The 18,882-nt window shown below is 38.6% G+C and overlaps 1 protein-coding gene across 1 annotated transcript in view; it reads right to left on the reverse strand.

The window, feature by feature from the left end:
* Positions 1-14,028, reverse strand: part of nhsb (Nance-Horan syndrome b (congenital cataracts and dental anomalies)) — a 46,824-nt gene extending 32,796 nt beyond the window's left edge. The window contains exon 1 of the mRNA XM_088004618.1: positions 13,749-14,028. Within this exon, the coding sequence (XP_087860744.1) occupies positions 13,749-14,028 (280 nt within the window). The remainder of the gene's footprint in view (positions 1-13,748) is intronic.
* Positions 14,029-18,882: the final 4,854 nt, after the last annotated feature.

Raw genomic sequence — 18,882 nt, forward strand, 5'->3', positions numbered from 1 at the left:
TCATGTGGTTTACATTTTAATTTGTTTCATTCAGTAAATGCCTTTTGAATGCACATTTAAGAATTAACACACAATCTGCTAAATAAAAGCTAAATTCTACCAATTGTTGAAAAATCTGCCTTTTGCTAATCCTATCGCAAACAACTACACGTGAACTGGAAGCAATATTGCAATAAAAATATAATAAAATCACTCAGACATTGGTGTCTTGTTGACCTATTTTTTGCCACAGTTTCCCACTTTACTGCTGATGGCCTGAAGTCAAATATTAATTTGTTCTGTAGTTTTATTCTCTAATTTGTAGGCATTGATCTTACACTTTCACACAATGATCACATCATTCGGTAAGAACGATTTTGAACTGTGAACTTACATTATGTCAAATTCTTCAATAAAAATCAACTGTAAGTGTAAAAACATAGTTTTTGACTATTTGACCAGCTATTAGAAATCTAGCTATGAAGCCCCAACAGAGGAGCTTCATAGCTAGATTAAAGCTCTACAAAAGTCACTAAAGAATTGTGACTTTTGCATGTCAGGTTATTAATCTGCCGTCACATTTCATCTGTGGGGACTTTGCCTCAGTGGAGTAATCTGCTGGGTAAAGCTCAATCACACATGCAGACACAATAGAGCGGAGGAGTCCTCCTGCAAGAGACACGATTGGTTAATTGTAATTTCTTGCTACTGTAATTATTCGACTGTACTGTGATAATTACTAGATCATAGAATGAGAGCAGGATCTGTCAGGATACTGTAATTATTTTTTTTTAAATGTTGTATCTAGAGTATTATTACTAGATTTTATTGGCTAAACAATTCAGTTTTGGTGCGCTACCTGCTTATTTCTGCTGTTTTCTACCATATGGAACCAGACTGAAACGTCTCAATCAGATTTGAGTGGGTGGGTCTTTGTAAAACACATAAGCCTTCTTCAGGCTGTAGCTGTGGCATGGGGTACTGTCGTCTCCCAATGAAGGTTTTTAATTGGAGGGGGGTTCAGGGTTTCTAACATTTTCATTTAATATGTTTTTGTTGCTGTCTTAACAAAAGTTTCATCACACTGCAGTGACATTACAGAAGCCTGACACGTGTAAAGGTTATTTTCATTAGCAATCTGCCAAACGTACAGTTCTCATCAGGTCTGAATCGGTGATGCAACAGGCTTGCAAACACACTAACTAAAGATCTGACCAAACGGCGTGCCAGGAAAGGCACAAAGAAGCAAGATCTGAAGGACGGCATTGTTTTCACTCATTCTGCCACCGTGTTTTTCTCACCGCCACATTTTTATTGCAGGAGAGACGACTTTACATTACACTTTAATACCTAGACAGTCGTTTCACAGTGAACTAAATTCACAGTAGACATTTTAAGGACAGATCACAGTTTGCACATTTGAGCTGACAGGAATTGGAGGGGAGTGAATGAAAATGGATAAATCTCAAAAGTACAACAGAGAATTAAGAAAAGTAGCAAGAAAAAAAGCTAAAAAGTCCACAAGTGGACGCAGCAAAAATGTGCCAAACTCACTGATAAGTTTGCCATTGCCACCACAAGGTTGACAGCAGCAGCAGGTGCAGGACAGATGCAGGAAGGAGAATTAGCTGTTCAGGAGGATTCACTGAATGGAACTGCTAGAGATGTTTGGTTATTAGTTACATTACATGTATTATTTATTTCCTGGGTTTAGTTAGTTTTTTGTCACAGATTTATTTTCCTTGCTTCCTTGTTAGTGTAGCTCCTCCTTCCTCCCCTGTGCCATTTCTCTTTCTCGCCCTCAGCTTGTCCTCTCCTCTCCCTTCACACCTGCACCTTGTTTACCAATTAGCACTGGTCCATTGTTCCAGCAGTCGAACTCCCATTGTTTAACCACCTCCCTTTCATCCACTCCTCGGAAGGACTCATGTACTTGATCATGTTCTTGTTCCCTATTTATTCCCTATTGGTTTGTTCCTATTTATTTATTATTTTTCATTACACTTTGCTGCTTCAGCTTGTCTCATTTTGGGTCCAACCACCGCCTAACATACATCATGACAGCAAGAGCCCCTCTTAACGGTTCAAATTAAACAAAAGTAGTTTGGGATTGGCCCAGTCAAAATCAAGCCTTATGAAGATTGTTCAGGTTTGAAAACCCTCTAATGTGGCTGGCAAGCCGTTCATACTTGGGAGAAGCTACGTATACGGCGTTTGGGGGAAATTGCCATCAGTGATTTTACAGGAGAGTTATAGATTCGACACGTAAGAACGAGACACAACCTTTTATAAACTCTGCAGTTTATGCAGGGGAGTCAGCTGCACGTTATCTGAAGAAAAAACAAGACAAAAACAAACTACGAACCACGAAGAAGACTACTTCCTGTCATCTTCTCTGAAGCTTTCACCACTAGTGACATCCAGTTGTTGGTCACGACTCGCTTAATGCGAAAAAAACTGGCTGAAAAACCACCTCGTCTTAGCATGACAACTTTTTGCCAAAAAGCGTGAGTTTTTCTTTTTTTTGTTTATTGGCATGGTTCCATTAAGCACATTTATTTTTGTAATTTCAATTTGCGCAATTCTATTGCTAATGGAAACAGAGCAAGTGTCTTCAAAGAGTCGTTGTGGATGGTGATGCTCTGGGCAAGTGGATCATAGAAAACTGTCATGACTTGCTAACAGTTTAATATCCAGGCAGCATTGATGATATGATATTTCTCTGTAACATGCTGGATGACATGTTTCAGTGCCTCTGGGATTTGGGGTTGTATTCCAGGTATTATTTGGACATTTTGGAAGCTAATCAGTTGTAAAAGGACCTTGTTATCACAGTTACAAATTATAACAACTGCCCAAAAGTAAAACATAAGAGCAGAAATCCTTTAAGCTGCAGTGCATCCAAAACCTGAGCAAGTAATTGCCAAAGACAATGCCTCAACCAAAAAATGATGAACAAAATCTCTAAAAATAACAAATCAGAATGAGCATAGTAGAGGTAATCCAACATGCTGCCAACATGAGCAGTGTGATTCTAGAGGTTTTTTTTTTGTTTATTTTTTTTTCCCTACTCTGACTATTTCTGTCCAATATTGTAATTTGTTTGATCTCAAACATTTGGGTGTGAGAAAAAAAAATCAACAGCTGTAGAGCTGTAGTCATTCCTGTAAGCTGAAAAGCACAGCCTAACATTTATTTTTCTTTAAATCATTGAGCACACTCTTCTGACCTCTCCCATCCTCTTCTCTCTTTTACAGCTGTGCATGCCTGCAGCCATCACTACACTGCAACTCTGCCCTGTCATCCATAAGTGCATAAGGACTCGCATCATGGAGGACACAGTTCATGCATGGAACTTCTGTTTAGAGGCACAGTCTTTATTTCTTCATGAATTTTTCAACCGTTGAGAGAAATTTTACTTCTCGGTACCAAAGTTTTACAGCAAAAGTTATTTTCTTTGAGAATGAAAATGCTTTCTGCTGTATGTGTGATGAGGACATTTGGATACGTGTGTTTGTGATGAAGACAAAGGTCCAGGCCTTCGTAGGTTCTCAGATTCAATTAATTGTGACAGGTGTGTGGCTAATTAGTGCAGCCTTGGGTCAGCTGTCCTCACCTTTCACAAGCCTGCAGTGAAATTGGATTAATTTAACTCGCCTTAATCCACGGTATAATTCACACACAGGTAAGCTTTTCAATAAGCTACACGTTGTGTTTTTTTTTTGTTTGTTTTTTTTTTTTTTGGGGGTGGGGGGTGTATTTTAAAGAAAAGCAAATTTTCTATATCTTTTCTGGAAACTTTCTTTTTGCTGAAAACTGATTCACATTCCACATCGCACATGCACACCTCTGGGACAGGACGGCGCTCCTGTTGGCTTAAAGGCTCGGTTTGCTTGTAGTCCAATTAGTTTGGCTGGTCTTTATGGCTTGCTAAGGTTCTTAAAAAAGACAATCTGTTTCGAAGGATCTCCTTAAGAGCAGATCAGTCCTTAAAACAAGCAGCAGGCGGTCCCTCCTAAGCTTTTCTCTGACTCCATCTGTTTCCATCAGTTTCCATCTTACGTTGACAGTCTCCAAAGTCCAACCACTGTCTCCTCCACTGAAAATCCTCTCCTTTGCTCTCCATAAATAATCCTAACTCCCACAGTTCAATATATCTAAAACATTATTGATGTAGCTGGCTTTAGAAACTGGCTGGTCTAGCCATTTCAGCAATTAGGGGGTTGGGGGGAAATTACATATCAGCCAAACTACGGCAGAATAAACTAAGCCATCATAAACTGTGCATATTCTACTTTGAATAAAAATGACAGTTTAGGAAAATTGTGATAGCTCATTGATTATGTAGCTCTTCCACAAGCTCCATTTGCACAACTCTTTTTATGTCTCCCTAATATGAGAAAGAAAATACAGCAAACACTAAGAAGGGCAATATGCTGCATTCAATTTACTTCGCAAGTGAGAACTCAGAATGACCCGTTCTGGTCGACGTAGTCAAAGTTGGATTTCCTGTACGCCGACATCCAAGTATCCGTTGTTCGTAGCACCTCTCACAATCATCTGTTTGAGTTGTACTTTCCACAAACAAACACCAGTTTTGATTTCTTCAGTTTAAAGTTGCAGAAGCTACATGTACCACTGATCTTTAGGCGCTCTCTTACATCTGGACCTTGTAAAATAAACATGTCTCCACCACAGTTATTGTTGATACAAGAAGCTGCCCTATTAGATCGTAAAGCCAGTGTTAAAAAACCGATCCAACTTTCTGACTACAAATGGAACGCACCATTAGGTCAGAAGAGCATTTGGAAACCTTACTGAGGGTGGTATCACTTAAAAAAAAAAAAAAAAAAGAAAAAAAAAGAGCTCTGCAAATGACTGGATGAAGCATCTGCTGGTCTGTCCCTATCAGGGGAAAGTTTCACTCAATCAGACAATTTTAGCATGATTATGCCACTGACTGCTGTCGCAAGTAAAAGATTTTGTGTTTCTGCCATTTTTGATCCATAAGTTGATTATTTAATATGAAAATAATCAACTGACGGAGATTTTACTGGAAGAAAGTGAAACACACTGGGCCCAGATCCAGCAATGGATGTTTGTAGAAAGACAAAGTTGAAGAACTTTTAACACATTCTCAAATATTAGCTACACAAAACTCCCTTCGCTGTCGAGCCACAAACAGACCAAGAGCTGCTGCTGCTGACTATGGGCCTTCCTTTCTGGTCTCCAGCCATCTGTCAAACATTTTGGAGGATGATGATGGGGTCTCCAGACACAGATGACAGCAGTTCAAATGGTTCAGAGTAGCATGTCACTGGAGGATGGCACTCACACACACACACACACACACACACACATCGGCAAAGAGTTTATGCATGGACAAACTCTACCGGCTCCAAACACAGTCTCAGTCAAACAGAATCAAGTTTTACTTGACAACAGAACTGCAGTGCAGTACGGTTGTCACTGCTCTTTGTGCACCAATGTTAAACACGAGCCGTCTATCATCTGCTCGCATAACTTCAGAGCACATTTATTGCTACTGTCTGCAGACCATTGAAGAATGCAATGCTGGAAACTATTACTAGAGGATGCCAACTTTATCTAGCAACAAGAATGGAAACAACTAATCTGTTTCTTTGCAGTTTCTTTGCATTATGCACTCTAAAATCCTCAGGTGTTCTTTTTTTAAATAAAAAAAATGCAGCTTTGGTCTCTTTAAGTAAGTAAAAGCAAACTACTTAATAAATGAAGTGAATTCAAAGAGATATTGCTGTGTTCAAATTTAATATTTTTTGTCAAAAATTGTATGTCTGAAGAATAGATGTATTTTGAAATGAGCATAAAAGAAAATCTGAAATAAGAATTCACTGAGATTTATTTTGACTTACGTCATTTCTTTTTCTTTGTGCTGCATGAGTGAAATTGAACTTTGTAGATGTTCATATTTTAAAAAGAAACTTGGGAGTCTTGGCAGTACAGACAAATAATTTCCCAGAAAGCCATTGTATCAAGTTCTGTCTGCCCTGATTTACTGTTGGCTGCAGCAATGACAAATACGGACACCTACATTAAAATGATAACATGAGAGAAGCAAAGATTCCTTCAAGACAACAGCAGCTTGTTGTCTATTTTCAGTGTATTTCCATGTGTGGATATGTTTATGTTTGTATGATGGGAAAGAAATTTTCGGACACTATTAAAGACGCGATATAAACGTGCGAGTCCTGCAGTACGCAAAGCGTTTTATCCAAAATTAGCACAGAGGTAATAGGAGCATGGGAGCAGACAATGTGCAGTTATGATTTTACTCACCATGACATAAGAGACTCTGCGGACATCAATAAAGTGCTTAGTGTGTGAGTCTAGCAAAACTACAGCTGGTTTGCCCTGTGCAAACAGTAATAACAACAGGCAAAGCTGTCACAGCCTTTACTTTCGCTCGCTCACATGTTGTGCCCAAATCTGTCTTTGACAACATGGAAGGAAGATATGTGCTGACCGTTTGTTTTTATGTGCTCTTCATATGTGATGTTTCATTTCTTTCTCTGGAATAAAACCAGAGTATACAAATTTGTTGAGTTTTCTTCTTTTTGGTAAATACCAGGTGCCATCTGATTCCTTTTTATTGTGAACGTCTGGTATGTAATTGAACTTGAGCTGACAAACAAACATTGACAGAAAAATACAAAAATGTCCTGTTTTCTGTATTTTCTTAATCTGAAATGCAGTGAAAAAAAAAAACATTGTTCAAGACTTTGTTTTTATTGTGACATTACATTATCTCTATAAGTTAGTGACTGAAATGTTCTTTAAAATGTTTCTCTTTCTATACAAATCTGTACCAAACACATATTCTTACCTGAAAAAGAGCCATCTTCATTTGTTTGTGCACATGCATGTCAAAAACATTTAATGAAAGGTTGCTTTGTGCCACTGAAAGCAGCTTACCAAACGCACACAAACATCATTGTTTTTATTTGATAACACTGGCAGACTGCTTAGAACTGCCTCTTTTACATGCTTATTTAGTGAGTTGGTTCAAACTGGAGAAAAACCGAGAAGAACATTTTTTAATTATCCACAACTGAACACAACAATATTTGTTGTAATCTTAAAGAATCTAAACGGAAAAAGTTTTTGTCGGATTTAATTTTACGTGTTTCTGGTATGACTGTAAATGTGACGACGCACAATCAACAACCGCAAATAACAGCGACGGACGACAAAGCCGCTTCTCTTGGCCCGCTGGGGGTTCATTATTTACTCAAAAAAAAAAACAATCTGATGGGACTCTAGAAAAGAGTGTTGTTGCGTGCAGGCTGTGCCAAAAAGAGTTAGCCTATCGCTGAAGCTATTGAAGCCTAAAATACCGTCTCAATGCAAGACATACTGCAGCAGCACAGACTCTGCTAATCTCAGCCTCCACTGTTCACATTCCTAAAGAAGCTACATGAGTGATCATGACTGAAATACCTGAAAGATTTGCACCAGTCTGATGGTTAAATAAGCTAAATAACATATTTAAAATAAGTAATATATTTGTTGTTGAGCTCATATGTCTATTTATTCAATAATTTAGCGGCAAAGACTGTATATCAATGAAAATGTTGCTTATTTTGTTGATATACAGTTTGCAATTTAAATGCGACTAATCACATTAAATTAATTACAAACCCTGCAATTTTATATATATATATATATATATATATATATATATATATATATATATATATATATATATATATATATATATATATATATATATATATATATATATATACTGAGTCTTTCTTATCCTTTTGGTTCTGGAAACAAAAATCTCCTCTCCTCTCCAGCTTGTGTCTGGGTGGAAATCAAAGGGCATTAAACATTGAATATGCTGTCAAGAAGCAGAAGTCTCTCCATGCTGCTGATGATGGGGAAAGTAGGGCAGTGAGGAAAGAGGTATAGATGGAGGAGAGAAAGCACAGGAGGAGGAGAAGGAGATGCAGAATGGACACAGACAGGCAAAGATATATATATAAAGAAAAGAAAATAGAGTGGTATAGTGCAAACTGAGGCAGATACGCTGAGATGTAAAAGCTCATTAATTATCACTGTAGCGCTAGATTGTGTTGTGTGTGTGAGAGAGTAAAAATGTGTACGTGTCGCACTTACTCAAACCAAACTTAGCGAATATGTTTGTAGGTTGTTATATTTATGAGGAACACATCACGGAGATAAATCCACAATTACTTCCAAACTACCAAGAATCACACTCTTAATTCTTTGCATATCTGCTAATATTCACCAGAGATGTTTTATCTTCCTGGACTAATGCTATTTTTCATCTAAGCGATAGCATGCAAAAATTTATGACCACAGAAAGAGACTGAGTCAGCTGAAAGGTTTAAGTGGGGCTCCATCTCTGTCCTGTTACTATGCAGACTTGCGAGACGGAGCAGTCTCCTGCGCTGCCACTGGCCATCCTCTCACAGATCACATTCAAAGTCAAATTTGCTTAAATGGCGTGCTGGGAAGAATCCAGTGTTGTCGGAGCAGTATAACATATTTGCTAAAGACGAATATGTCCACATCAAAAGTCCTCTTCCACCTTGTATGATAGGGGTTCTGTGTGTCCAGAGCCTGGAAAGTGTATGCAGTGGATTTCCACTGATTTAGCCCCTGAAATCATACAATTACCTCAGATTTCTGTATTCCATGTCTGACTACTGAACATGAGCAACCTAGTGGACTTTATTACCCTGAATGCCATTAAAACTACAAAATATATTTATATTGCTAAGTATAAAAATGTAGCAGTTTTTTTTTTTGTATTTGAAGCACCTTGTCTATCAAATGTTACACACCCTCTTTGATTAATAAAATTGGAATTCATGCATGTTGAGTTGCTGCCACCCATTGTACGTTCCTGCTTGATGCGAGTCACACATGCAAAGAGTGAGAATGGTGTTGCTGCTGTTCCCTTCTCTAACCCTGCACTGTATGAATACATAGAAGTCCAGCTATGCAATAATTTAAGAATTACGTTAGAATTGTGCTACAAAGCCTATATTTGATGATATATCAGAATACATGTACATAATTTATTTTTTAAATCCCACAGTGGCATCTACTACACCACACACATTTGTCTGAATAAATACAAAATGAACATTGTGTACAATATGCAGATGGTCTGACGGAGCTATAAACAACAAATGCTGTGGGCTAGACATGTCTTTGGTGTAAGGGTTAGAGGGCTCTTCCAGCCTTACTTTCTAATCTTTAAACCAAATAAAACAGTTCCAACATTGCAAAATCAATTCGAACCTAATCCCCTAAGGTTTCAAAAAAGCAGAAACTAACAGTCTCTACAATGGAGCAGTCTTTATTTTTTTTACTTTCCTCAAATTTCAAGCAGCATAATTTTGTCTAGAGATGTATGTTCATTTAATATCATCTTGAACCAAAAACATATCTATTTCTTTTTTTTTTTGCTACATCTATATGAAAACACCTTGAACATTTTAAGAGCAGCAACAGCCTTTTCTTCTACGGTAAAGAAATAATGGAATTGAATGGAAATGTCATTTTTAGGAAGCATAGCTACTTACTGGCAACAGAAAAAGCAATACTTGTGCTACAAATCTCAACAATATTGTGTTGAGTGGAAGTAGACAGGCGAGGAGTGCAGATTTCTTTTCAGCAACTAAAACAGTTTCTGTGTTGGAAACTCTTAATCCCAGGATTATCAAACTACAGAATCCTTGGAGTTAAGGTAGAGACTCTGAACTAACCTGACAGAGGAGGACATAATGTTTTGGTTTATGTGATGGTAATGAGAAATAGCTTGAGCAGGGAGTAAACAGCCAGACCACCAACTGAACTGGAGCTGTTGTTTTTGAGCATAAAGTTAATCAGGTAAGAAATGTCTTTCTTTCAAAGTAGCTTCATATCATGGTGCGATTATGCTATATTATGGGGATACATTTGATTTGTAGGAACTTACTGAAGAGTGGCTGCAATTAGGGTAGCAATGCTTGTTACAACTAGAGAAAAATGAATGCGACCACCTGAATGCTGTATGAGACAGGTAAAAAAACTATATAAAGCTTTTAAATCCCTCCACAGATTGCCTGAATGTTAGGTGTTAAACTATTGCTCTCATAAAGCATTTTCCTTGACTTCCTCCTACTCATGGGATACTTTTCCAAAACTCTCATTTGTGTTCTCAGCTTTTCTCTTTTTTCTTTCTTTAACAATGCTTTACGTATTGTTTTTCTTTAAATTTATTCTGAAGTGAGGAATTAATATATCTAAAGTGAGCTACAAGCCTCAAAGTAAAAGTTAGAGAAATTATAACGTGTGCCCTTTAAGGCCTAATCTCTAGTTCTTATGTGTCTTCATCAACCTCAGAAGCCAAACAAAACCAAGATATGAGCATGAGAACTAAAAATGTAACTTCTATTATCACTTGTGTCTTTAAGTACACAGCTGGATGAAAGACCCAGTGAATATGTAAAACATATTTGTATTATAAAGCAAATAGTCAAAACTTGCTAATCCATTGATAAACCAATGTTAATAGAAGACAGACAACCACTAGTGCAGACTGTTTTGTTCCACACAACACATTTTTCCATGAATGTGACAGACAAACAGTTTGAGCGCCATCTGAGCACCGCCTGCTGCCTTGTGGGGGATTAATCCAAGTTAGCACCATATTGACTGCCTTGAATCTTGATACTCTCCACAATCAGGTGGGGAAACTCTGCTGCCACTGACACTGAGTTTCACTCTAATATTGAGACTTACATGGCTATGGATGCATAAAAGCATATAAAAATCAATGCAATGCCTCGATTAAAGCAGTCTGGTAGAGTTCCAATAAGTGGAACTAAATATTTACAAACTACTTACAATGAACTCATGCTGCTGCTACAAAAGAGGATTCCCCCCCCCCTTCAAAATGTTTTGAAATACAGGGAATTTGACTAGCAACATTAATTGAAGTTGCAAACCTTACATTTAGTGTTACACAGACCAACTCAGTTCAAACTCTTTGCTGTTTGGGAAACTTCAAACCATTTCGTATCTATGCTAAATCCCAAATCGATACCTTCACTATTGGAAAGTATGTAAAAAAAAAAAAAGAAATAAAATTACCGTCACTACTGGCTTGATAAATATATTCGTCCAAGGCAAATTAGAATAACCCTAACATGTCTATTTTCTAAATAGAACTTCCTGTTCTTAATTTGCGAAAGTTTTGTTTAACTTAAAAGATGGGTGGATATTTGGTGATTCTCATTCTAATAGTCCAATAAATTACAAATAAAAAGACATATAAAACTCCTTGTTAAAAAATGATTTGTGGGAAATCATATGAACATTTGTGGACTAACTTGACTTATATTTATGCTTACACAATATAGCACAAATGTTGTCACAGTGTCACTGTACACAAAAATGTACACAACATGATGAACTGCTTGAACGCCAATAAATGTTTGCTTATTATTAAAATACTACGATTCAGGCTCTGTATCCCTGTCATAGATTTGGTGAAACTAGTAAATACAGAATAAAAAAGTTTCAGAAGGTAAAGTTGTCCAAGTAATTCAGAAATTACAACTAAGTTGTTTTGTTGCCAAAATAGCAGTATTTTTTTTTAAATAGACCACATTGTATACAGGGATTTTTTTCTTTCCTAGCAGCTGAATAAACTACGCATTGTTTTTTTTTCTATATGAACCCAAAGCATTTATGTTCTCTTATTTTTTTGATTATTGCAAATCACATAATTTGTATCCCGTTCAACTGTCAAATTGTCTCATATTGCATCTGCAGCTGTAATTGCTCTACTGTTTACAAAAAATTAACTGATTGTGCTAGCTGGAATGGGAGAAAGACTGTACACCTGGTCTGGACTGTGGCTGTATCAGCTTTCACTGCCATTATGTGTTCAACCTTTCCCACTGTCACCACATGCTTTCTCACAATGAGGGATTGCTGCAAATTTAGGCACAACTGAACTGATTATATGACCGGATTTTTCTTTTGAATGAACTGGATTCATTTGAGATTAATTTTGAATTGAACCTGCCTTTCTTCAGGTTGATTTTTTTTTTTTTTTTTTATAAAATTATCAGCAGGAATAGCATAGAATTGAGACGTTTGTGGAAAGCAGCTGCTTCGTGATAACTGCACTATGTGGCTCGACTAACTGAACAATCTACTCCACAAATCAATATTATAGGACTTTCTAAAATCAACAAGTGTTGTAGACGGACATTTATTTGAGTTGCTGATAAGAGAGAAGATCGCTGTGCTGTAGAGAGATCTTAAAAGTATTGCAGGAAAAATATATAAAGTCAAGCAGTTTATTTGCAAGTGAGCGTGAGTTGCCTTCACCACCACAGCCTCATCCATCCAGATCTAAACCAAAGTCTCAATGGAGCAAACACTGATGAAGACATGGCTGCCTCGCTGCCACATATGCCCCTGTGTGATGGCTTTACATCTGAAAGGGGGGCTTGCTCATAATAAGTCTACAGTCGCTTTTGGCCCACAATGCTCAGTTTTGCCCCAGATGCTACAGCAGCAGGAAGGAAACTGGTGCACAGGATTGGACACTGATCGTCTAAAATCTACACGAGGACGGCTGGAGGGACTGCAGAGAACATAAATAATATGTAGCTGGCGTACAGAACGCGCTGTTACAATGCATTGCAATGAGTCTCACACCGCTGCCAATCCCGCTTTTTTTTCTTTTTTTTTTCCTTCTTTTTTATGTGATCGGTCCACGGCAGCAAATATCTACTGCTGTTAGGCTATTTGTGGCGATCTGGTAGTGATGAGTTGTGTATACCCAGCAACATGCATTTGGGTTCGTTACCGATGGCGTGTCGGTGCCGCTGCATGTGGGAAGGGTGGGTTTGGCGCACGGGGAGACGCCTGTGAAAATCTCTTTTCTCGCTCACACACAACCACATACCGTAGACAAAACACACGCACGCACGCGCGCGCACGGACACACACACACACACACCCCCACACACACAACATTTGCTCATCTTTTTATTTTTTTATTTTTTTGGGTTTTTTTTTAAGACAACTGATCCGTAAAACTTTACATATTCACTCCACGCCGGGGCCTTTGAGCAGCAGAGAGCGGCGCCAGAACATGCTTCAGGTGTGCGCTACCCGCAGTGATGGTGAGCCAATGCAGCGGCAACACACGCCCCTCCGCTCCGTTCGCGCTGCCAGCCTCAGAGAACCCGCGCGCGCACACACACACACACACACACGCGCGCGCGCGCGCACATACACAGCGAAAGAGAGAGAGAGAGAGAGAGACTCCCCACTGGTCGTCGACGGCTAACACACACAAACACACACGAGTCTGAACCGCCAAATAAATGAGCAGTCAACCCATCCTGCGCAGTGAAAATGCTTATCTATGTTACTTTATGGTGGGATGTGAACAGCGTGTGACACATTTTAATTTTTGGGGAGGAGGTGGGGTGGAATGCGTGGCCGCGTATACGTGCGTGCAGCTGGGTAAAAAAAAAATTATATATATATATATATATATATATATATATATATATATATATATATATATATATATATATATATATATGGGCGCCCTTCGTGGCATGAAGGGACGCATGTGATGTGAATGAATAAGATCATGACATAAAGAAGATTTCAAATTTTGTGTTATTCTTTTATGGATGGAGGACGCGGCTACAGACTTCTTGTGGTGATCTACTTACGCACTGCCTCCTTTTTGGGGTCCAGGGCATTGGCAGTCTGCTGGATCTGGCCTATTTTGTTCTGAAGGACCCAGACACGCTGGTTGGTGCTCATGATGTCGTTCTCTAGCTCCTGAAATAAGGAGCACGCATGCCGTGCCAGGTCGGACAGCTGTCGCAAGGTCCGCGAGAGAACCACATGACTGATGGCACACAGGTCCTCGAAAAGCAGACCTTCATCGTTGGGGACCTGGTGTCTGCACAGAAGCTGCGGCTCCACAATCCTTTTGGCGAATGGCATTTTGTTCGCCAAAAATAATAGAGACTGCAAACCAAGTGTAAATCCCCACTTCCTAGAAGAAAAAGGTAAAAACGGGGTAGAGACAACATCCAAATGTATAAAATCCACGAGAAGCCCGACGAGGTTCAGGCCGACGGCGCGTTATCCCCCGGGCGTCAATCCAAAGTTCCCAGGATCTCCTTGAGATCCTCCATCCTGCTGCTCGTTTCTGGGGATCACTCACACTCCCGCTCACACACATGCATACACACGCACACACATGCAGGACACAGCGCAGCCCAGGTCAGTGGTGTGAGGATGCGTGTTGAGTCTGCGATCATGGGTTGCCTCCGTGCCGCGTCAATTCAGCCAGAGCGCAAAGGAGGAGACGCTGAGGCATTTCAAAATAAGACTCACGGTCGGGTGGAGAAAAGGAGGAACGTATATGCAAAAAAAAAATTGTAAAATTGTAGAATATAAAATATCCGCATGAGTAGCATTTCTAACGTAATTATAACATGCCAAACAATTATTTTATTTCGGTCATTCTGTAAACGTGTAGCCTTTAATTCTTAGGCTCCTTTCTTCCTTTCCGACGACATTCTGGTTATTTTTCAGGTTATTGACGCAGCTTGTATCCGTGGCCTGAAGAGCGTTCAGACAGTGAAGATGAGAGTTGACTGAGGTAAAACACGGAGGTGTGGACATCTGTGGACAGGGAACGGTCACAAGGTTTCATCTCTACAAGCACTCTGTCAAACAGTTACCTCTGATCAGGACCTGCTGATTTTAAACTGGACTGTTTTATTATTAAAAAAGAAAAAAAAAAAACAGAAAGAAAAATAATCAGATTAATAAATTGATTGTCAAAACTGACTTTTAGTTTTTTTAAAAGATTTTTCTTGACGTTAGGAAGTTAGACTGGATATGAATTAATTGCATCAGAACAATACACTCACCGGCCACTTTATTAGGTATAGCTGTCAATTCTACTGACATGAACACAAACTACAAGGCAGCCTATAACTAGACGCAATCTAGACATGGTAAAGAGATGACTTAGATGACTTTGAGCATGGCATGGTTGATCTACTTGGATTTTCATACTCAACCTCTCTCTCTCTCTCTCTCTCTCTCTCTTTCTCTCTCTCTCTTTCTCTCTCTCTTTTGTTTCTCTCTCTCAAGTGAGTGGTCTGAGAAAGAAAACTCAAGGAGCAAAACCTTTACGATATTTTGCTGATGCTAGAGTTCAGGTGATAATCATTCGAGAGCAGATAGAAAGGCAACAGTAGCCCAAATGTCTGCTGGTTAAAACCAAAGTGAGTAATGCCATCACACAAACTTCAATCAGCTGGGCTACAGCAGCAGATGACCACACCAGACAACACTGTGAACAAAAAACTGAAGTTATTCCTGCAGGCTGACTCAAACTGGATGACAACAGAGGGGGGGAATTGTTGGGTGGTGTTGAGCTAAAACCTCTTATCACCCATTTGGTTGTGGTATGATGAACCAGGGACGCTCCTAGAAGATCCATGGCCCTCAATTACTGTAGTTTGAGACCGCTGATGGAGCGGTCTCACAGAGAGCATAGCCAGCTCTTGTTGGAAAATCCTGCTCCTTGGCTGCTATATCCTGAACGGTTTCTGTCTTGTGCTTTCAAAATGTCTGTAGGAACATCTAGTTTTTGTACCGTTACTGTTTTCTCACTTCTGCTCCAGTTATTGATGACCATCTTTAGGTATAAATAAGCCTGTGGAGACCATTGTCTAATAACATCATTTTGATTCTTCTCTGCAAACTGTGACTTTACTGAACAATGCAAATACACACTGAGATACAACGGTTAACACTAAATAAAACATTGTTCTACAGTAACACAGTGGAAAACATGTCAGTTTCTCTTATCAGCTGCCCTTGTTTGCTTATTTTAAATTGCAAACTTGCCAGAAAAGTTCTCATGCAGCTTGCTGCCGTTGCCGAGTTTTTTTTTTGTTTTGTTTTTTTTTTGTTTTTCTTTTTCTGCTGAATGGGGTTTTCCAGGATACTAAGCCTGGTCATTGTCTGATTCATTTGCACTGATTAGCCTATAGCCTCTGGGCTCAGGCTGTATATAGACATGTCTGCAGTGAACTTGCAGTTACAGCAAATTTGAGACACTGCAGACCGACAGGAACTTGTCATCTACCTAACTGTGTTCTGCCTGAAAAGCAAATGTCCAACTACAAATCATTCAGATGTGTCTGAAAAATGAAAAAAGTACCTGGAGGAGTCCTTAGAACCCTTACATTAGCTCAGCAATCCATCACAACTTCTTGGCATGGAGATTTGCTCAGTTAAGTAAAGATGTTTGATCTATTAATGTTAAGAGACTCTTCCCTTGGGTTGCTGTGCGATTATTTTTATTACTCTTTTTTTAATAAACCACATTTATTGGAGTAGAAAAGGGTTGTGCTTTGATTTATATATGATGCTGTAAGTTTGATCTTTGGCAGAATTACATTTCATATTTTTATATACTACTACTACTACTACTGCTACTAATAATAATAATAATATTGTGTTAAAAATTTTGTTATATTATTCTCTTTTAGCTTGTCAGTATTTCAAAGCTAGTGCTTTTAGTCATGTTCAATTTATGGTGTTGTAGGGTGTAGTTTCTATATGTATAATAAATGTAAGATTATATGTGCATAAGGAGTGGGGATATTGATAAGTTTATACTTCCAGCCACTCCCTTGAAAATGTAAAACAAAAGTTTTGCCATCATGGTTTATGCTGGAAGTATATTTTTTAACACATTAAAACATTTTCTTTTGTAATGTAATTTTATTTCCTCTATGCGTCGAGTGACAACGGGTGTTTTAACTATCTGTGCTACCCATTCATCCGTCCTACCTTGTGGAAATGCGCATGCGCACATCGATGATACGTCACATACTGCTTATTCAGTAGATTTCTTGTCGATACATCCTACCTGCGAACTAGCACCGACAGAAGTACGGTAGGAAAATCTGACGAGAAGCAGCTTTGCGCATGCGTGATTCATTTCCAATGTAGAGAGAATGGGGTTCAGTTCAGGTCAATTCAAATGTATTTAATTAAGGACAGCACATTAAACAACATGTGGGGGAAAATCAGAGAAACTGTTGTTTTGTGCATAGGTTTTCTACCTATGTACAAAATTCATTTCTTGGTTGTACCTTTAAAATCAAAAGTTAAACAATGCTGTTATACAGACACTTGCCTTGAATTTATGCGACTATAAACAAGGAAAAACATAAAAATGTACATCAGAATGTATATCAGAGAAAGCTCATCCTCCATAACAATGTAAATCAGTCGTCACGTATTTGTTTTGGTTTTAGCCAATGTTTCGTCTGGGAATCGAAAACTTTAAGATCAGTCTCCATTTTTATTCCTGAAGTTGGGGTCTCTTTGTGCAGGTGAGGTTTTCTGAATCAGGTTACTGTGGGACTGACCACCTGTCTGAGCTCGGGGAAGTGGGAGGGGCTCACTGCAGCGTGGGAATTCTGGCCCTTTTTAGAGAACCGACTCTTTTGGCTCGGATCACTAAAAAGAGTCGGCTCATTCTGCTCCAAAGCGGCTCTTCAGATATTTTTATTTATTTATTTTTTTGGTCCTTAATTTAATATCCAACAGAAATATGTCGCAAAATGAATGAGAGCTCATAGTTTGAAATGAATTTATTCTACAGCTCTTCTTCTGGGTCAGCATAAAGTGAAATGTGCATTTTGAGTTTTAAAATACCATATGATTTTGTTATTTGGCTTTTGAAGGTTACATTTTCAGATTTACCTGCGGAAAATAGATGGGACAGGAGCTTTTAATTCAGAAATCTTCCCATTTTGTCTGAAACTTGTGTTTGTATTGAACCAGCAATGAGAAAACATGCTTCTGTTACATGACAGTTTACTGCTCTAAAGTAATGGGTTTTAAACGTTTTCTTCTCTGAAATCACACCAGCAATAAATCTCAGACTCTGAAAGGAGTGAAGAGATTATGTAAATCCACAAGGGGGCGTCCTGAACTGTCTTACACTGAAGTCTGAGCATGAAAAAGAATTTAACCCAACCATAGTTATTGTTTTAGTATAATGTAGAAACTATGTGACATTATTACACACAGAAAATGTACATTTTAGCACTATTTGTGGCTTATGATGGAATAAAAATATAATAAATAAGCTCTTTGCTTGCTTATATTGTGTATTGTTCAATGGACTGAGAGACTGCTATGATTTTGTGCCCTCCATGTATGGGAAGCACTGTGCTGCCATGACGCTGTGACATAATTCAGGATAACAGCCGACAGCTGACAGGAAGTTCATAGGGGCTGTAGCCACAATGATCTGTTGTCTTGCATGTTAATACACAATTTAATCACTATGTTGTTTTATGCAACCACTGCACATTATCAGTTCAGCTTTACTGCTATTTTTAGTTGATTTTTCTTTTTTTCAAACACATTAGAGAAAATTTAAAAGTATATAATTATCACATAAGTTATTTATTGTCATTTGACACTCTTCACTCTCCATAAGCACTTTGGTATTAAGGTCTGAAAATATAAAAACAAATGTATAAAAACAAAGGAAACAGGGATTTTTCTCCACTAGCGACAGTAAAGACAGATTAATGTAAAGGTTTATATTTGAGACACTGAACTGACTGAGGAGTTGTGAACCAATTGTGCCGTCCCATCAGTTGCCCGTTGGCTTCACAAGTTGTTATTTCTGAGATTTGATGCCTGACATTTTTTAGTCCAAACATGCAGCTGGTTGACGACCCCAGCAGCTCTTCCAAGGGGCTCTGCAGGTTTTCTGGAGGAAACCCTGGGAGCTTTCCCAGGTGA

Source organism: Poecilia mexicana, unplaced genomic scaffold (assembly GCF_051168715.1).
Source record: "Poecilia mexicana isolate PSO_F unplaced genomic scaffold, ASM5116871v1 scaffold_3, whole genome shotgun sequence".
Taxonomy (NCBI): Eukaryota; Metazoa; Chordata; class Actinopteri; order Cyprinodontiformes; family Poeciliidae; genus Poecilia; species Poecilia mexicana.